This window comes from Simochromis diagramma, unplaced genomic scaffold (genome assembly GCF_900408965.1).
Source record: "Simochromis diagramma unplaced genomic scaffold, fSimDia1.1 OVJJ01000334.1, whole genome shotgun sequence".
Classification (NCBI taxonomy): Eukaryota; Metazoa; Chordata; class Actinopteri; order Cichliformes; family Cichlidae; genus Simochromis; species Simochromis diagramma.
The window spans coordinates 3,464,417-3,485,456 of NW_024386764.1; the positions used below are offsets into that span (position 1 = coordinate 3,464,417).

General features: G+C 40.0%; 1 protein-coding gene across 2 annotated transcripts in view; it reads left to right on the forward strand.

Moving 5' to 3' along the window:
* The first annotated feature begins 5,635 nt into the window (after positions 1-5,635).
* rnf13 (ring finger protein 13) overlaps positions 5,636-21,040 on the forward strand; it is a 39,927-nt gene continuing 24,522 nt past the window's right edge. Inside the window, exons 1-4 of one of the 2 annotated variants that reach the window (XM_040032070.1) lie at positions 5,636-5,840; positions 12,954-13,193; positions 13,337-13,417; positions 19,790-19,912. In XM_040032070.1, coding sequence (XP_039888004.1) covers positions 13,080-13,193; positions 13,337-13,417; positions 19,790-19,912 — 318 coding nt within the window. In that variant the 5' untranslated portion in view covers positions 5,636-5,840; positions 12,954-13,079. Of the gene's footprint in view, positions 5,841-5,894; positions 6,436-12,953; positions 13,194-13,336; positions 13,418-19,789; positions 19,913-21,040 lie in introns of those variants that run through there. The other variant, XM_040032078.1, reaches the window with a different exon arrangement.

Genomic DNA, 21,040 nt, shown 5'->3' on the forward strand with positions numbered 1-21,040 from the left:
CATAGCCTTGTTGCCTAAAACTATTTTACAGCTGCTTCCTTTTAAAACAAATGCCAACTACTGTCTTTAACCGTTACTGTAAGTGTGTTACAAAACTGTGCAATGGTGACATGTTGAGTTGTGTCATCCCTGATTCAAGGCCAGTCCTGACTTGGTCTTTTGTCTCATAATATGTTGCATTCACAAACACATTTTCAGCTCTACAGGATAACTATATATCCGTGACTTCAATCTTTCTGTCCTTCTTTTTAACAAAAGGCAGAGACACAGGGTGGCAGCCTCACTAAGCCTGGGGGTAAAGCCTTCGTTTCAGTTCTTAGTTTGGTCTCAGGCTCCCTGGGTGGTTGAAGCCATCTACCAATAATTTACTCCCTAGCATGGCTCTGCAGGCAGCAGCAGTGTGCTGGGATCGATTGCAGGCTGCTTTGTTTTGCCCCAACTGCAGCAAGTGTTTGGATGCGATGGGAAGGCACATATTTCTAAGAAGTACAAGTGAGCCCAGCTTGTCAGCTGCAAAGAGCGCACAGTCCTTGTGACCATGCTGAACTGCAATTTTCAAAGGTTTACAGCCTCCAGGGTCCCGAGAAGCCAAGCTCAAAATGCTTTTGGTGATAAAGAGTTCAAGGCTGAGGGTTTGGCTGCTCTCTGCAGCTGCTTGGATGAGACACTTTCCGGTGTCTTGGTGTGCTGTTGATTGGCACCACAGTCAGTAGGGATGAAGTCCCACTGGTTTCCCAGGATGTGTCCCCTTCTCAAGCAACCAACCCAGCAGATTCAGGTGGCTGGAAGTGGTGGCAACATACAGCGCCACCCACAGCTAAAACTAAAAATAATTACCTCTACAGCACTCACCATAAAACCACACACTTTACAGAGAAGCACAGAAGAAAAGCCTGACATACCTGTTTCAGTGCCATAGTCCAGCCAGTTGCATGGGTACAGTTGGACACCAGCAGGTGTGCAGAGTCTGCACAGATACCATTGTTTGCAGTTTGGTCACAGACATACAAAGGAGAGACCTTAAGTCCTGCGACTGGTAACAATCCTCCTGTCACAGTATTGAAAAGGCACATCATAGGCCTTTGTTCACTCGGAAACAATGGCACAAAGACGTGGAAGTTGAGGCAAAAGCACAACAGCAGTCATAATCCTCGTCCTTCTATTAGTGGAAACTTTGCAATCTGTAATAGAAATGTCGACTAAACTAGCACAGATTGTAGTCAACGCCTTAAAGTGGCATGTTTTTTTTTGTTTGTTTTTTTAAAGGTTATGTAAAAACTGAACACAGGGAGGACACAAAGTATCATTATAAAATGATTCAAGAGTTTGGTGCCACACAGTGGTTGTAATTATACAGTAACATGGAGAAAAGCGCCACCTTTTTTTGACTAAATGGACTGGATTATACTGAATGTACCTGAAAGGGTAAAGAACTGCTTTACTTAAAATGAATGCTTTTTATTTACTTACATTATAAACAGAGCTCTAATGTGGATGTTTGTTTGTTTTTTACATATACTAAATGAGTTGTTAGATGTAAAACAACACGACAAAGTGAGCCGGACCGAGGCCGACACTATAAGATGCACACAGGTGTGTGTGTGTGTGTGTGTCACCTACTAAAAATAATGAGGACAAACTAGAGATTTTACACAGCTGTAACTGATTTTTCACTCACATTGGAACATCTTGATTTTTCTGTATTAGCATATCAGTCGGACATAAGATCTACTAATTTCAGCACCTGCATTTAAGTGAGATGATTAGTGATAGTGTGCAGTGCAGGACCCTTCAATAAAGCTTCTGTGGTAGAAAGCATTAGACCATTAACATTACAAGTTTTAAATCCTTTCCATCTTCTTCATCCACACCAACATACGTCATACCTTATCATCTGCAATCTGTTGGACACACCCAGCAGTCTATAGCACTACCCTACCTTTTAATTAACCAATTACCACACAGTGTGAAGGGATAGTTCATCACTTGAAATTCTATTTTGTGTTACACTAAATCCTTGAATTGTTACCTATGAAGAATATGGAAATACTAAGAATATATAACATTCTAGATTGGTTACATTGAGATTACAATGTTAAGATTACATTGTGTACATTATAAAGTCTGGTGCAGTACTTGTGGATAGAAATCTGGGCTGCACGTGACAGTCCAAACTGGAATTTGATTGATGTCACCTACACAGCTGACCTGCTTCTGTTTTCACAGTGATGTCATCACATGTGACTCTTGGTCACAAAGTTCAGATGGAGTTAAATATTTGTTGTCTGACACTGCAGTATGAGCACAGTGTGGTCTACATCAGCATGTTGCTGTTCTAATTCTTGATTTTCTTTAACTTTAGGTCAGCAGTAAGCCTGATTTCATCACTCAGCCATTCTTTTGTTTTCAGCTAAAGTGCACAAGCGAACCAAGAAGGGGACGACCGCGAGACAAAAGGTTGCGTGGGCTCGTTTGGAAACACATCCCCGACCCCCAGCACTCTGATGTCAGCTCTTTGCTCTGCTATTTATTGAGAAACTAAAGAACAGCCCAAGTGTGTTCAAGGTTGGAGTAATGTGAAACGTTTTCTGGATTTTATAGTTCTGCGAGGTTTAACAAGAGGCCGCTCATTTACATTTGACCTTTCAAAGTCTAAAGGAGATCCTGGTTTTCCTTTTGTTCACTGCTGACCCAAATGAAACAGTTTAACGAGATTCTCGACCTACATTTTATAAATATTCCTGTTTATAGACACAAATCAAGACACACACATACTGTCTGAATGTGGAGACATACATATATCAAACAAAGAAAGCCACAGGATTGTAAAGGTGGATGCTTTTATGGACCACACATGCTCCTCTTAAAAAAATTTTTTAAAGTCAATTTGTATTTCTTTTTAATTAAACCATGAAAACTTCAACCAGTGCAGGTTTCAGTTTTTTTCTTATGCGTTTTTAAAAATTACTTATTTAATAAATACTCTTATATTTATAAGATATCCCCCAAAATATTTTAATTATATATTAATCCTTCCGTGCTGGTTGATAAAATGAGAAGGGACCACTGTAGTTCCCCTATTTTACTGAGGAATAACTTAGATCTTAAAAAATATGTAAAAGCTGTTTTAACTGTTTTGTAATAAATACTTTTTACTTGCCGATTAAATTGTGACGTTAAGTAGACGAAAAAAAAGAAATGAAAAGTGTTCATTAGGAAAAGTATACCCTTTACTGGTGTGATACTTTAGGCCTGGGTAGTAATTTTGGAGGTGGTATTTGAGATTACAGGCTGAAGTTTCAGCTTGTTCGTGGCTTGGGGGGAAATTTTTCTACATGCTGGTGTTTGTGTGGATGGATTTCTGCGTATTGCTGTGAGCAGTTCTTGTATGCACCTCAGATGGAATTCATTTCCTAGTGTTTATGATGCATGACACATACAAGCTATTACTAAATGATGCACACACTTTGCCTGTCCTATTGTTGCTTTAGACAAAAGCACATAATTGGCACATGGAAGAGGGCATCATTTTTTATTATCCTGGTTATAAAACAAAATTAAAACGCGTAACACAAACTTGAAACAGGCTTTGTTATTTAGTCATTAACATTTTCAAAGGGTCAGCAGGGAGCTCCATTTTTGATTTAGCAGAACTACACACTGGATGCCATTCATTTTGCATCCCCAAAGGTATTTGTGCACTAACTGGAGATCTTTTGCTTGTTAGCCAACTGTGTGAACCACTACATTATGGAGCCATTTACTAATATACTGACTTCATGTGATTCTATTCCTGTCAATAAACAGATTAACCTCTATTTAACAATTAATTGCACAATGGATTTTATGGGAGAATATGCCACCTGTAAAGATGCTGGTAGCAGAACTTCTTTGAGTAATGTGCCCCATCACTTACCCTGAAGATTCACTAAGATAAAAAACTGAAACAGGCATGCCTCCTTCAGTGTATCTATCAACACATGACTCTAACCTGTCCTTTATGGTTGGGCTTAGCTTGAGGCAGAAAGGAAACAATAACATAACTGTAGGTTTGGAAAGGCAAATAGGTGTAGAAAATGAAAGAGCAGTTTAAGATCTAGGTAATTACAATTTGGAGTCATGGTGCCCTCCTCCCTCTAGGTGCAGAACCACTGTCTTTCTTTTTTACAAGTCTTTATATTCTACCCGTCTCTACCTCTCTCTCCCTCTCTCTCTCTCTCTCTCTGTGTGTGTGTGTGTGTGTTGTGACTTTTCCAGGACTAGGGTGTGGTCCCATCTCCACTTACTGCCCTCTCCACTTACTGGCAGACTGTTGTTCTGCTCCATGTGGCAGTATACCTCAGGGCCACGTTCTACTTTAAAACATTTACCTGTCAACTTGCTGACCTTGATCTTGGGACTTACTTGCTTGTTTTCTTCCTCCTTCCTGCCTGTTTAGAAACTTTCCTGAATATCTGCGTGACCCACTCTCTCTCAGTCTCAATTGGAGACTCACCTGTTCACTCTGGAACCACAACACTCCAGAAAAGATGCAGAATACTTACCTGAGTGAAGTCCTGGTCTTTGGAAAACCACCTTTGATTATTCTCTTGAAACTGATCATTTAAACCTGTTGAATCATTCACCTGTGTCCTGTCATTGAGTCCCCAGCAATCTTCCATCATGGTATGAAGAGTGATGAAGTTTGGCCACATAAAACAAAGTTGTGAACATGTAGTAAACGCTTTACCCCCAATATTAGGTTAAGGTAAAAGCATATTTCTGTGCCTCTGTTTTGACATCTGTGTCTAATATTTTTTTGATCTCTGTAACCATCCTAAAGCCCAATTAGCCCAATTAATGAGTTTCTCAGTCAGGAATGATTGCCTTCAAATTGTTTGGAAATACCTTTATAAACCCTTTCTAAGCTGATGGGCAGCAGCAATTGCTTCTTTCAGATCACTGTTCTTCTTTGGCATTGTGTTATCTGGATGAGAAAACAGCCAAAACATCTGCTTTACTAGAGGTGCTTGCCCTCGTTGATGATCAGTCTAATGAGATGGTGTAATTAATATGTCATGTGTTGTAGCTGTGGTTCATCAGAAGCGAGATAAGGTAAATAGAAAATATTACTTAAAGTGGCATTTCTCATTATAAATCGTTTATTGTTTTAGTCAGTGCTGTATACAGTACTTTACTTTTAGTGACAACTATTTTCTATTTCACAACTATTTTCTGGCATGTGTATAAAAACGTACAAATAGATAAAAACTACAACCAATGATCCTTTGAAAAAAGAAAAGATGCACCCCTTTTTCTTTAGAGGGTGCTAGAGTTTTAAAAGTGAGTCCATTGTATTCTGAGGGGCGGATGCTAACTTCTGTGGCGATAAGAAGAACCGTTTGTTTCCCCGGTTTAAAATATATGGTTTCTTCCAATTTTGACTTCTGTTAGCAGGAAATCTTCTAAAATCTCTGAAGCCACTGCAGTGCAGCTCTAAATGTAGCCTGGCAAGCCTCCCTCATCCGAACAAGGCTGTTAACGGCAAATGATTGTACCGTCACGTGGATCTGTTTACGTCTTGAGTCACTTCCGGAAAAACTGACGATTGACAGGTGCTTTATCCAATCAGAAGCTGGAAGTAGAGTAGCGGAAGTGTGCGCTCTCACTTGAAAGAAGAAGCTAGCGGAGGGATTAAACTGTTTACGGTCGGGTTTTTTAACCCTCCGCTCTAACGGAATGTAGTATATCAAAACCTTGAACTTGCATATGTATCTTTACACAGCTTACAGTAGAGGAAAGCTATGTCGCTGTCAGCAGCTCAGTTCCTGGACGAGATAAACGCGCAAGCAGAAATAAAGGTAAACACCCGGGAGAAGCGGACTAGCCACCCATGCTAACCTAATGCTAAGCATTGTAGAGGGACGCTCTGTTTTTGTAGCTAGCTGCACACCTTTTAGGGTGTCCTCCCTGATTTATTTATGTACACAGCTACATCCGCAAAAAGCGTTTCTATTTTAAAGTGCTTGACATTACCGCTGTCATTATCGTGGGAGGAACTGTCTTGTGTGTAAAGGGTATAATTATTCCCTGGGGGTTGGTTAAACTGTTTTCTGATGTGTCGCTGAAAAAATTGGGGAGTGTGTTTCCTCATGTCACTCATGTCAGGCACACTAATAATTAAATATGTCCACCTTGCCGTCATTGCACGAGGTTTTTCCGTAAAATGCTGCTGTCATTTGATGTTTAGTCATCATGTGCAGGTCCCCGCGATGTTGCTTTCACTTCCCCTTTGAGCTTTTTTTTAGTTATTAAGAAAGAAAACTACTATTTTACTCCGGTTTAGTCTTGTTTTTTTCTGGCTATGCTGCCACAGTTTTCACCTTACTTGCTAATAATTTGTTGGATTTGGATCTAATAGTTGTAAGCAGCTGTTGTCGTTGAGAATGCAGACTGGTAAGAAAGCATGTTTGAACATTTTTTCTTTGGATTAATCGATAGCTCTATCACGTTGTGCAAATAAACCTTAGTGTTGGGTTACAAGTTTATGTTGTACTGTATGTACCGCCATAGCTCATCTTTTCTATGCATCACTGAGATAGGCGGCTTTAAGTCTGTATGTCATGGATCATTAAATAATAATGCATAAAATTATTTACCTTGTGAATTCATTAGGTGTAATGGCTAATTTTAAAACATATCGTGTTGGGTGGAGTCCTCAGAGATCCAGGACTAGACCCAGGACCAGGGCACAGTGTGATGACAGCAAAAATATCATGTCATATTTTTATTTCATCTTGATGGATGAAATTCTTGGAGTGGATGTAAGCGACTTTTCTTCTGGCCAGCCAAAAGCTGGCCACAAAGTTATGAGGCTTAGTGTCTCTCTGCATCACACCACTTTATTGATAGAATATCCTCCACAAACCATGCTCTCAATTATACCTAATACAGGTGACAGAAGTAGGATTTGATTTCAGTGTGCAGCTGTGGGTGTGTTTGGTCTTCACACATTCAACCTTGATTGCCAACTCCTCACCGTTGGCATGTTGGTGCGGATTCCCAACTCTCAACTCCATGGCTTCACCTTTGTCACCTGTGTTAGGTTCGTGTGAGAGCTCAGTTTGTGGAGGTTTCTCATGGGATGGTTGTCAGTCAGACAGAATGATGGAAGCGGATTCTGGCAGCTCTTGTAACCCCAGCTCTTAGCTTAGTCTTTAGTTGCATTCCTTGTTAATCCTTTAACAAGTATCACACATGCTGCCTGGAGTTATTTTGTAAGTTTGGCTGTAAAATGAAAAAGTAATTCTCATCATTCAGGAACCATTTGAATTTCCTCTCTAGCCCAATGTGGTTGAGGGGTTATGATAATGTGAAGTACACACGGTAAACTGCTGCAGAGCTGATTTTTCTGTGTGCAGACAGCAGTACCATGTGAATTGAACTTTATGTAAATAACTCTATTGTTAGAGAGCCTCTATCTATTGCCAGTAACTTAAACACTTTCTTTATTTCATCTGTTAAGGAGATCAGTCAGAGCTTTGACTCAGTCATATGCTCTGATAATGTGAATGATGTTGGTCAAAATTTGTTCACCATCACTCATATTTCAGACACTGAAGTTGCTAAACTAATTACAGGTTTAAAACAATCAAAAGCACTTGATGTATATGGTATTAACACAAACTTCCTAAAGGAACATATGGATTTTCTTGTACGTCCAACAACTCATGTTTTGAATATGTCTTTCAAACACTCCATTGTTCCAACAGATTGGAAAATTGCTGCAGTTACACCAATTTTCAAAGCAGGTGTGAAGACTGACATGGCTAATTATCGCCCCATAAGCATACTCCCGGTCGTATCTAAAATAGCTGAGAAGTGGGTGGTTAAACTCCTCACTGCTCACCTAGAAAACACCCAACCCTCATTACATCCATTGCAGTTTGGCTTTCGGGCACATCACTCCACAGATACTGCCCTGTGTATGTTAGTGGAGAACTTGAAGAGCTTGCTGGACAAGAGTCCCTGTGTTGGAGCTGTATTTTTAGATCTGAGGAAGGCTTTCGACTCTGTAAACCGTCAGATATTGTTATCCAGATTGACTCGGTTTAATATCTCCAGTCAGGCTCTTCAGTGGTTTGCCTCATATCTCTCACACAGGAAACAGTGTGTGGTGTTGGATGGGGTTAAATCTCCATATTTAGACTGTGATACAGGGGTTCCTCAAGGATCTGTTCTTGGGCCCTTATTGTTCTCTCTTTTTATCAATAACTTACCTGAAGTCTGTCCAAATATATTTACTCAAATGTATGCAGATGATGCAGTTATATATACGCAAGCAAATAGTGTCCAGCAGGTGGCAAAAGATCTTACAGCTGCTTTAGCATTAACTTATAGCTGGCTGGAGGACTCATGCCTAATGTTGAACACCTCAAAAACTGTCGGTATGTATTTTTCAAAACGCCCCTTAAACTTGAAGCAGTCAAACATATTCCTGGATGGAGTAGAGCTTGAATTAGCTCCAGAATTTAAATATCTTGGGGTCATTCTAGACCCAACATTATCCTTCAAGAGTCACATAAATAAAGTGTCCCAGGTACTTAAATTTAATAATCGAAATTTTAATCATATACGTAATAATTTAAATATGAATGTTGCAAAAACTTATTTTTACTCAATGATCATCTCTCATATGGACTATTGTTTGACGTCCTGGTCACTTGCTTGTCCAACAACACTTAAAACTATTGAAAACATTTATAAAAGAAGTTTAAAACTACTTGACAAAAAACCGACTTCCCACCACCACTGTCATGTGTTAAAAAAACATAAATTACTGAACTTCAATAACTTAGTGAAACCTAAAAGAGTGAGTTTAATATATAAAGTCTTACACTCCCTTGCTCCACCACCACTAAAGCAGTTGATTAGGCATAAAGAAAGCTCAGACAGGACCACTCGAGCTACAATCCGAGGAGACTTGTTTATACCCCGCAGACGGACAGCATTTGGGCAGAACGTCCTTTCTGTCCAGGGTGGCCATCTGTGGAACAGTCTTCCTCAGCCCATTAGAGAATGCTCGACATTCAATTTGTTTAAGGCAAAGGTTAAAAACTGGTTATGGACAAATCAAGTGTGTGATCATGTATAAGTTGTATAGTTTTAATGTTTTATTTGGGAACAGAATGGTGTGTATGTGTAAGTTTGGTGATGGAGTTTTTATTATGAATGAATGATGAATTTTTTATGAATTATTATGTCTATTTTTATGCTTAAGGACAACAGATGGAAATTAGCCCTTGGCTATAATCTGGTATGTTTACATTCATGTAATTTTTTTTTTTTTACATTTATGTTCATTAACATGCACTGTCCTAAATAAATAAATAAATTTTAAATAAATAAATTTAAATGCTTTGTGCTACCGTGACACAACGTAAACTAGTCTTCTCTTTACAAATGTTAACAGAGTTACGTTACTTAAAGAGTGCTTGTAAATAGGGCTGTTCGATATAACGATATATATCGGATGACGATATAAAAACGTCTATCGTTTCATTTTACGCTATCGTTTGTTTCGTGGTGTCGCAAAATAAACTGTGTATGGCAATATTTTTTTCATCGTTTTGATGGTCACTGTAGTGGCTATATTAATTTCTTGAAGTTCTCTCTTTCTCTTATATTTAATATAACCACACTACAGACAGACAAGTGCTTGTTTTTATGTGTTTAGCAACGACAGGTGCTAAAAAAAAATAAACCTTAGACTCAAACGTTAGAATAGGCTTTCTAACGTTTGAGAAAGAAAACGGCGGCCGTTAAAACTTATGTGTAAAAATGTATAGTTTCATGCATCGGTTAAAACACTCGACTCCAGCTACATGACGCGCAGCTGGAAACACTTCCCGCAAGTCGAGCTGCCCGAGATTCACAGAATTTACAGAAAATGTTATATTGTTGTGATTTATATCGTTATCGGACGATAGAATTCTTATATCGGGATATGAGATTTTGGTCATATCGCACAGCCCTACTTGTAAAGTGGGCTCACTGGTGGACCCACTGGTCCTGGGTGGCAGAGCAGAATATCTACCAAATGAAAGTCAGTGGATCGATCCCTGACTTCTTCAGTCCACATGCTGAAGTAACCTTCGGCGAGATGCTGAATCTCATGTTGCATCCACTGGAGCGTATGTGAATGTTAGAAAGCTCTTAGGCATAGATGTAAGTGGTGTATGAATGTGTGTGTGATTGGGTGAATGACATTTGTAGTAGAAACCTCTTTAGGTCCTCAGTTGGGTAGAAAGATGCTATGTAAGTACAGGTACATTCCTGATTTAATATTAAGTGGATAGAAGAAACTGAATTTTTAATTAATGTAAAATTTTAAATAGTTTTTTGCTTTTTTTGTGTGAACAAAAGAATCTATTCTTTTCAAGACTTGCATAGTAAAGGGGATTTATTATGCCTCTTTCTAGCTCTATATACACATTTCATAAACTCCACTAGTGGAGCTCTGCAAGTCATCTTAAACTAGGTTTTCATGCAGGCTTTGAGTATTCAGAGCTTGCGCCTCACGGGGATTACTTTACTTATGCTAACCTCATTATTTGAAATAGTCTTTAAAGAAAACATCTCATATTATATCTGTCTATCTAGCTCTCTAAAAGAGAACAAGACAAACTCGTAATGAGTCCTGATTGGCTGGAAACAGTTACTTAAGTAAAGGCGAAGCCAAAGAGAAAGTACCTAAAGTTTCAGATCTCTCTGATTAAAAGTACTTTTGTTTTGAGATTGTTTGACTTGGCTGAGGGCATCAGGCTCTGCCCTCACAAAGCAACATGCTGTACTTGAGGTGCTCAGTAAAACCTTGTTTTGTGGGAAACGGCAGCAGCATTAGCAGGACAGTAGGGAAAGTTACATAACAGCACTTTTGTTTCACACAGATGTGATCAGAGCTCAGAAGTAAACAATTTAAAGTGACTGTGCAGATTGGACGGCTAAGATGGGCGTGATTCGTGATTAAATCCACAATAGTTTGTTTGTAGCTCAGATTGAAAGAAGATTTGTTTGTTATTTGTACAAGCAGATATTTTTATGTACATTTAAATCACTAATTTTAGGAAACGAAAAAGAGAACATTATTATTAAACTCACTTTGTATTTCCAGATTATAATGATTAAAAGAAATTTACTTCGAGGCAAAAATGCTACAAGTCTCAAGTTTACATATAGTACCTTAATAATAAGTGAGAACTGGTGTTGCTAAAGCTGTTAGTGCCCATCTGTACCCAGCATGGCTACTACAGTAATCTAGATAAACTAGACATGTGGCATTAGTCGGTCAGTGCGTTACATCTTAAGCATACACGTAAGATCAAAAGTTCACATCGCATACACATCCTTCTGACTCACACGCTCTTCCTGTATTAATCTGATTAGAAAACATTTTCTCTGAAAGGCTCACAGTAAACTTGAAACTCCTCATGAACTGCTCTTCCAATTTGGCAATAACACCTAAGCTTGGAAGGCCTTCAGCTCTTAGTTTCTCCTGACCAAATCACATGCTCCCCTCCACTTTGCGACCTTGATCCCTTTTAGCTCTGATGTTTGGGATGAAGCTCACTAAAAGAAAACGACATGATATTCTAATATTGACTTGCAGCGATAATCTAATGAAAATTTGCTCCAGCAGCAACCTGAAAGTCATGCTTTTTGTCTTTGTTTGCCCCCCAATAAGGGTCCCTCCCAGCATCCAAAAGAAAAAAAAAGATTTTCTGATACTAAACCTGGGATTTATACCCTGCTCACACTTGTCTGTAAAGTTTATTAATAAGAGCAATGAAAGGAGACACAGGGGAGGTGCTACAGTTGATAAGTTGTCTTTTTTTCCTTGACAAAAACATTAAGTGTATGATTCTTCAAAATTAACAGATATTACACAAAATTACACTCAGATTCAAAAAGAATGCTTTGTGTTTACCGGATGTACTGGAAATGGAGTAAGACTACACTCAGGCAGAGGCTTATACATTATGCTTATGCATTGCTGCAGCAATCTCTAAGCATTAGAAAGCGTCATCAAACAGTCTAATATGTCGATGGATGAAACCTGACAGGCACTGTAGCTCATGTGTTTGACAAACCTGATACTTGGCCACTTTGAACTCTGCTGTGGACTAAATTATGGGGGGAAAAAAAGCATTTTGAAGTTAAGAAAGCAGCGTCTGGTTTAGTTGTTGGCTTTCAGTGTTATTAAAGGATTGACTTGTGAACATATATCAAAGACTTGTCTGCTGATCTGTCAGTTCTCTTCTAAGAGAACAACCTGATTCCTAGAAGGTCTTTGGACATTAAGAGGGTCTAGTTTCTACGAACTGTCTAAACCCTGGAATAAACTTTATTCCCTGCTTTATTTATTTATTTATTTATTTATTTTGTCTTCTGGCTGTAAGCATTTTCAGATCCATATTTTTGTTCTATAGGCCTCTATAGACCCAGAGGCCTCTTATAAAGCTTCCTGTTGACCTAATAGAAGATTTCGTCGTTTTGGGGGAAGGGTGTAAAATTCAGAGAGATATAATAATCAACCAGCAATATTCTTACATCAGTCCACTGTGCTGTAGTTCTTCATACAAAGGCTATCACCTCATTCAAATCATTACTTCTGAGTAGACCCGATTCACAAAGTTTCTTTAAAGACTGGGTGCTTATGATAATGTGGTGATACTGAGCTAAAATCACAAATATTTTTTGCTAAGTCCATTTAAAAAGTATAATTTAATTAGGTCATCTAATATTGGCATGGTGGACAGTAAACCTTATGTGTGAAGCGCCGAGTTTCCTTGACAAAAAAATGCCATTTTCCGAGTTATTCCTGGCAAATTTGCCATTTTTCTGAAATTTGCTATGAAGCTGTTGGTGTTTAGGCTTTTAAAATGGGTCTAAGTGTACACCAATGTCGTTTCCAGGTGTGACCACAACAGTTGGCGTTTCGGGGTCCAGCTACAGGCCAGCGTGCGTGGTCATTTGTGTGCCTGCTTCGTGTTGTTATAAGTGAGTGGCTTAGCAGCTGGGGGTTGCAAAGTGATGCCAAGATGCTGCTGTCCCTGGGAATGCTGATGCTGTCGGCCACACAGATTTACACCATCTTCACCGTTCAGCTCTTCGCCTTCCTCAACCTGCTGCCCGTGGAGGCCGACATCACTGCTGTAAGTAATCCTTTACACAAACGCATTTAGAAGACCAGTTATGCTTCTTAAAGGAAAACCATTAGATTAAGAAACTAAACCTGCCTCTTTATGTTTTCATAAGTGTCTTGAACTGCTGGTGAATTAGTTTTCCTTTCTTTCAGTTCTCATTTGACAACAAAACGGACACCTTTGATGATTTGCCCGCAAGGTTTGGCTACCGGCTCCCCAGCGATGGACTTAAGGTGAGTGCAAAGAGGCACCAGGTTTGTTTTTATGACTTCTGGCTTAGATGTTTGCTGGGAATTTTTCACTTTACAGCTCCATTGGATTAAAGTTTAAACAGCTAAGATGCAAAGTTCCCAAACTCGAGGAAAACTATTTTACATGTCCTGAAATCTGAGCAAAGTAAAGATCGTCACATGTGCAGTCAGAACAAAACCTGGTTGTACAAAACGTGTTGATGCATGTGACAGAAAAAACCTTTTAAATGCGTGTAATCTTTAATGCTTCTAAAATTGCATTAACATGACTAAGTTTATGAAAACAGTGGAAATATCAATAGAAAACAAAATAGTTGCCAACACGAAAAGCTGATTTTTATAAAACGTGCAACTCTGCTACAGAGACGTACAGATCACACCCCAGATGGGCTCAAATGAAGAGCTGTTAAGATTTAATTATATGTGGTGAAGGTGCTGTTAACCATTGTTGCTTAGTGTTGAGGATTGTAATAATCTGTGTTGTTGTGAGGCTTCTGTATGACACTGTGCAACCAGCAGTCCTCTCAGTGGTTCTCCTACAAAGCTCACAAACAGAAGGGGTGATTCATGTCTGCTGCCTAAGCGGGTTATTGTGGTGCTTCCCACAGTGAAGAGCTCGCTTGTTGTTATCGTACAAAGGCTTTTCACACCAGACCAAGCTGATATTGACATGCTTTGTGCCTTGTTTCGTATTTTCAGTTTAATGCCCGAGTTAAATGATCTCTACTCAGTCGTATGTATTGATCACACTTATCTGAATTTAAGAGCACCATAACATGAAATGATTCTTGTAGGATTGCAACAACTTGAATATGAACTTGGCTAGTTGGGCGAGGCATACAGCCACGTGTTTGTAATTTGGCTTTCTTTTACCACCACATCCTTCCTTTTAACACGCATACAGTGCACCTTTGCACTTGGTGTTTGGTGTAAAACTGTTAGAGCCATTTATATACAAGCCTGACCTGTATTATGCAACTGGAAATTATTACTTATTAAAATTCTTGCAAAGGGGTCGTAGACTGCAGTGTCACCTCCAAAGTTCCTTCTGAATGCATACTGCCGTTACTTGCAGTGTTTGTTAAGAACTTGTTAGACCGTAAGACTCTTGCTCCTCTGCAATGCCAATAAAAACCTTTGGCATCACAAGGCAACAGAAGCTTGTTTCCAGAGGATTCCCCCTTGGGGCTGGACGAGGCTTCAAACAGAGCCTTCGCTGTTTCCACTTGCACAGCGTGGGCTGTTTACAGTCTCGATGCAAAGCTACTGCAAACATATCTGTACCCACCGTGCAGGGTGACATAGAGGTGGGGTTAATGTGCAGCACGACAGAAAAGTTCTGTGAGATTTGAGGATGCAGACACTGGTGAAGGTTTGATTTTTCCTTTTAATGCTAGTGTAGTCAAAACATTTCATTCAATAATTCAATTCAATAAAACTTTATTGAGGGGTTTGAACAGCCGGTTCCGCTTCCTTAATTCTTCGATAAGCCAGGGCCAAGCCAGCTCGATCAGCAAGAACCCTGTTATCATGGTTCCGAATAGGTAGATATCTTCAGCAGTCAGGCTCACCCGAACCCAGACTTCTCGTTGAGAAGGGGTGTCAATTGCATTCAGAGACCAGTTGATCAAATCCATAATTGTCTTTTAGGTTTTAGAGAACAGACTGTGAGAGAGTGTTCCAGGGAAAGTAATACAAAAAACACGAGACTAGACAAGGACATAAGAGGCTAAGCAGGGAAGATAAGGGAGAGGAGGAGGAGAGGAGAAAAGTGCAACCGCCTTCGTCAAGAGCAAGAGCAGAGCACATGTATACATTCAAAGGTAAATGTATACATGTTTTGCACAAATACTTTTTTACTTGGTGATTTTAAGTTGTTTTTATGCCTTTTCTGCTGTAGACAGTCGTCGGCAGAGGTTTATGTTGCCTGATTCTCCATCCGTCCCTTACCAGTGAATATTATACATCGGGATCACTCTGAGGGAATTTTTTGAAATTTGGTTATATTGATTAGACTGGTTAGATTTCAAGTTTAAGTTCATTCTGACACAATGAAACATGTTTTGTTTTGTTAGCAAAACTCAAATTTTTAAGTGAATTTGACAAAGTTTTCACAGATTAAAGAATTTTACACCGGGTACCTTGCTGATGCAACCGCCAAGAGCTTTGTCTCCTCCTGGAGTGTGTAAACACTCCACTGTCTGGTTAAAATGATGGCAGACATTGTATAGAAGAACACCCACTGAAACAATTTTGGTTTTAAATCTTTGGGAGAACTTTGCAACAGCAGAAATGGAAATGAAAGAATTACTTCGAGGAACAGGAAGCTCGACAAACTTCTTCTTTTTTTTTTTTTCATCGGGTTTTGACACATTTGATTGAAGATTCTATATTTCCTCTTTTTTAATGTCCCGTGACAACAGAAAGTGCCCGAAGGCGTTTGGAAATTGCAGCTGGATGTTGAGATTTGATTCTGTCCGGTCTTTGGTGATGACATTTTATATCTGAGAGATCAACGTTCACGTCTGGTCAGACCTGGATTAGAAGTGCAAGGTGACTGGTTGGCAGCAGCTTACGATTAGTTGTGATATTATTGCCGACACGAGCAATTACAATACCATTTGGCACCTTCATGTGATGTGAAGTGAAGTATTATACAAAGTTCACCATCATGGAAAGTTTTAGTCTTTATCAGCTCTGCAGGTGATTCTGGAAGGAATCATCTGGGTACTGTGACCTCTTATTTATTTTTTAAGACAACAATAAATCCAACTTGAAATAACTGCCCCCCCTCCTCCCCCCTTTTTCCTTTATGCAGTTGAGTTATTTGCATACCACCGCAGTTTCAGATGTTTTGTTTTCATTCCTTTTTTTCATTTTTTTTTTTTTCCCACCCACTTTCATTTCCCCAATCCGCGCCTGGTCAGTAGTCACAGTTTCACCTCGCTAAAGTTTACTCTGGAAAGTCCGCGGTTTGGCTCATGCAGCAGCAGATGGTGACCGACTACAGCTACGCCTGGCGTTGTTGTTGCTAAATGATCCTCAGGCACCCGTTTAAAAATAAACAGCTTTCTATTATTTAAATGGATCTAATGCTGCATTCAAAGACTAATTGGAAAAAAAATAGTCAAAAACCTAAAAAAAAACTTATCGGTATTTGTTTAGATTTTTTTTTTTAAACTACAAATACAGCGCAATATATCATTACTGTAGTACATGTAGCACATAGCTGTGATTACTGTACTATAGCTCAGTTTGTTTGTTAAACCACAGTAGAGAGAAGGCAGGAAAGCCGAGCGGACGACCAGGGAATGATCTCAGGTCAGATTCAGACCTGAGCCTTACAGCACATGGGTTGCACCAGATAGTTCTAATTATTGTTTGTGTCTGGATGACTTAATCAACCTTTATACTCTTTCTGTGTGTGATGAGTAACTTTGTGCCTATTGCCTAACCAGGCCATAAATGGATCTGACCAGTCAGACCACTGCGTTTGACAACGAGTGCGCTCATAGCTCAAAATACAGCCTGGTACTGAATATACAATGATATGGAAATAGGGTTATTTTACTATTTTACCTCAGTCGCAGCTAGAAGCTGCTCTGGGTTGATTTCTCTGCCTCCTCAGATGTGATCTCAACAAGATCTCAAGAAGTTAATGAACCCAGAATCTCTCCTGTCTAATTCTGGGACATAAACATTTCCTCAGTAAAATGTGACCCAGAAACATACCACTTTTTTTTAAACATATGTACACTGCAGCTGCACTGCGTCAGCGTTATTTCTGTACAGGATGAGTGCAATAAGTTTCAGTAAGATTGTCCCAAAACCAAAATGTAACACTAAACAGGGTGAAGTCAGTGTCTGTCTGAATAAAAGCAAGCTCTCACTCAGACAGCATGACAAGCTCGCTGGCCATGCATGAGGTCGGGTTTTGAAGTGCTTTATGCAGGTGAACTAATAATAATCATCATATCTGAGAGTGGAATCACACAGGTTTTAATCTGCTTACAGAAAGCCTCGGTCGAGCGAGTTATTAATTGCTTTGTTTCTATCTCTCTCAACCCCGAGCAAAGCTGCAAACGAGCCCTGTGGTGAGATTTACACTGACGGGATTAAGTGTAATCGCTGTGCAATCATTTGAAAGAGTTGGCTTGGCTCTTGAATTCTGCAACAACACAAAGTCCCACAGTTTGTTGGCACTTAGGCACTCTGTTAGCACTCTCTGCAGTTGTTTGTACTCTAGTCAGTAGGAGAAGGAGAAGAAATTAAATCGTTTTCTGATCCTATTTAACGCTGACTCTCTTTAAATGTGATTATCAGTTTTATTTTGGAGAGCGCTACTCCACTAACAGGTTTTTATTAATTATTAGCCTTTATTTGAAGCGAGACTTAAAGAAAATGCTTTGCTGGGTTAATTGCTACTACCGCAGCAGCTCTGCAGTCCCACCTCTTCTTTGTGTTCTTTGTGACATTCGCAGCTGGTTAGTTGTGCAAAAGTGCTTGTAAGAATATTTGAACCACTGCATTCTTTCCATCATAATCATGTTAAATGAGTTGTCCTCAGATGGTGCTTCTTCCACATGTGGTTTTCTTGCTATGATGGGCTAAAAAAAACTGTTACGGAATAAATTAGTGCTTTTTAAGAGTTACTTTTAAAATTTCTTTTATCTATAATGTGTTTACCCTTTTTTCACATCTCTGGAAGCATCACAGCTGAGGTGCACTGTCTTTATTATTATTATAAAAAATGCCTAGATGTTGATTTAGTTAGACTTTAAGGTGATATCGTCTACTGGTTAAGTGCGGTCTTGTTGCACAAGCAGAACATTTGTGTCATCTCGGTTTGTATTTTCAGGATCCACCCCCAGGTATTTCCTGTTTCCTCCCCGGCTCCTGTCTCTGCATTCTGCAGTACTTGCAGATGTTTTGGGGGTCTTTTTTAAATTGCTTTTTATGTACAACAGAGGGCGCTCTTGCCACTGGTTTCAGGAGTCAGGAGGAATGTGAGGCAGTAGCACAGTGATGTCATTTAACAGCAAGGCTGGGCTGCGCTGGAGGCACCCAGAGGTGACGACAATGTGGGAAGCGGGTGATTCCTCACGTTCCTCCGGTCTGTGATATATCAGAGAGATCCCTGGTCTTTGAATTTGATCTTCCCGTTAATGTTAAACTAAAACCAGACACTGCCTTTAGTCAGCATCTTTCTCTTCCGTGCTGTCGTTAACTTCCAGCTGATTTGTTGGCATTTCCCGTGTTGAGTTCAGCCGGTGTTCTGGAGGCACAGAGGTGTGGCAGCTGGCAAGATGTGCACAAAGAATATCAGTTTCCTGCTGGTTGAAACTGGCCTTATGTGTGTGGTAGAAAGTGCTGACTCTCTTTGATATACTGGGCTGGCTTTGTATATGTGAGAGAGAGAAACACAGAGCGATGGAAGTGAAGGCAGAGTCCCAAAGTCCCACAGCAGCTCACACTTCCTGTCTACCACCCTGCCTTAGACACACACACACACACACACACACACACACACACACACACACACACACACACACACACACACACACACACACACACTGGTGTTAGTTACACTTCCATTAAAGCGGCAGAGGTTTTTGAAATAGCTCTCCTCGTGTTGATTTCTTCTCCGTGCATCTCATCTGGTTCTTTGCTTAGTCACTTCTATTTTTGTCTCCATTCAATTTTTTTTTCTGGTTTTCCTATTTTGTCCGCAGCTATCTTTTGTGTCTTTTGCTGTCTGTGCTTTTGTACATCTTTTATCACTCCCAGGTTTTCTCTTTCTTCTCACTATCTTCTTCTCGTCCGTCACTTCAAAGCTGTTGTTGGCTATGTTACTAAGGCAGGAAGCAGCAGCAGAGAAGAAGAAAGAGGATCAGATTTTTGAGACCGTCTGAGAACAACAGCATCCTTGATATGTAGCTGACTGTAATATGTATGTGTCTTCATTCCAGTGGAAAGTTCTGCATTCATTATACATGCATCACAATGTCACATGAATATGGTGCATGTAGGGGTTGCGAACCAATATTGCAAACCAGCAGTTTATTTTCTCCAGCTTTCTTGATGGATGCTGCTTATCTAGGAGGACAAAGGTTTAAAGCTTTAGATTAAGGAACGAAACTCTGTTGTTGACGCATGTTAACCACACGCAGGCACACGCAGATCCCAGAAATCTCGCCTACAATGTAAATCTTGGAAAGGACTGAAAAAAGGCACCTCAGATATGTTTGAAGTTTGAAAACGTGATCTAATTCTTGTCTAACTTGTGATATAAGTGAACCAAATACAGATAAATTTGGATGGAAGTCACATTACCCCTTCATAATATCCCCACAGGGCTTCCTGATTGGCGCTCGACCAGAAAATGCCTGCGAGCCCATCGAACCCCCGCCGAAGGAAAACTTGACGGGCAACTTCATCGTCCTCATCAAGCGGTTTGAATGCAACTTTGACATCAAGGTACCATATTCACACCAACGATCACACACAGTATATTACCCCAGTTATTGTGTTTGAGTCCTTGTCTGAACATCTCTAGTCCTGTTGTTAAGGTGCATACCCTGAGCAGATCCTGTGATATTCTAATTGCACTGAATGATTTTGACTGCTTCCTGTGTGAATGCTCATTTAAAGCACTGAGAGCAACAGAAAACGCACGCTATTTCAGCAGCTGTAGACTGGTCAGGGCCCTGCCACTGTGTGCTTCACAGCGCATTCGTGTCAGCAGGTGGTGTTCCTGAGTGGATTCTTACCAAAACTCCTAGATCAGCTCATCGGGGCAGAAAAACAGGAAGAGGCCATTTCCCTAAACACAGTTTCCTGCCTCTTTCTTTTCCTCCTGCAGCTTTGTGTGTGATACCTGATGTGTGGAGTTGAAAAATGTTGGTTCCCAAATGAGTTTCCCAAAAGAGGCCCGAGAGCCGATCCTCATCAGTCAAGTCAAGTGTGTTGGGAGCGTAGTTGTTTCCCTCGAATGGTAAAGCAGAGTTAGAGTAATGTCAATCATGTTGTAATCCTGACCTGTCAGTTTAAAGAGGAGAGGGAGCTTCTAAACTCGGATAAATCCAGACTAATCTATGTAATAAAGCTGCCCCCCTGGAGTTTTCTAGTTGACTAGTAGCTGCTAATTCAATGGATTAGACTATGAGTCGATTAAATACATTTCTGGGGTTAAAGAGAATGTGATTAAGCTTCATATCGCTGCACCGAGCATCCGACTGGCTATTTCGTGTGGCCAGCTTTGGGATAATTTATTGTTTTTAAGCTCAAATTGGCTTGAGGGGGCTCTATGTCATCTTTTAGCTTTTTAAAAACCCACATTTGGGGTTTCCTGTCATGTGTAACTAGGAGCTGCTGATAACGTCGCTCTGCGACTGACTGGCTTGAGTGTCCATCAGTGAGGTCACTGTTCGTCCTGTGACCAACCGACCAATCAAAACTCCCTCTGTCCTCATTGACTGTTTGGGTGACTGTCAGGGGGAAGAGTTGCTTACAGTGACTCTGAGTTTAAGCTGCTTTTAAATGGCTCAGGTTTCGAACACATTTTATTGATTTGCGCAGATGTGGAAAAGTATTCACCAGACTTTA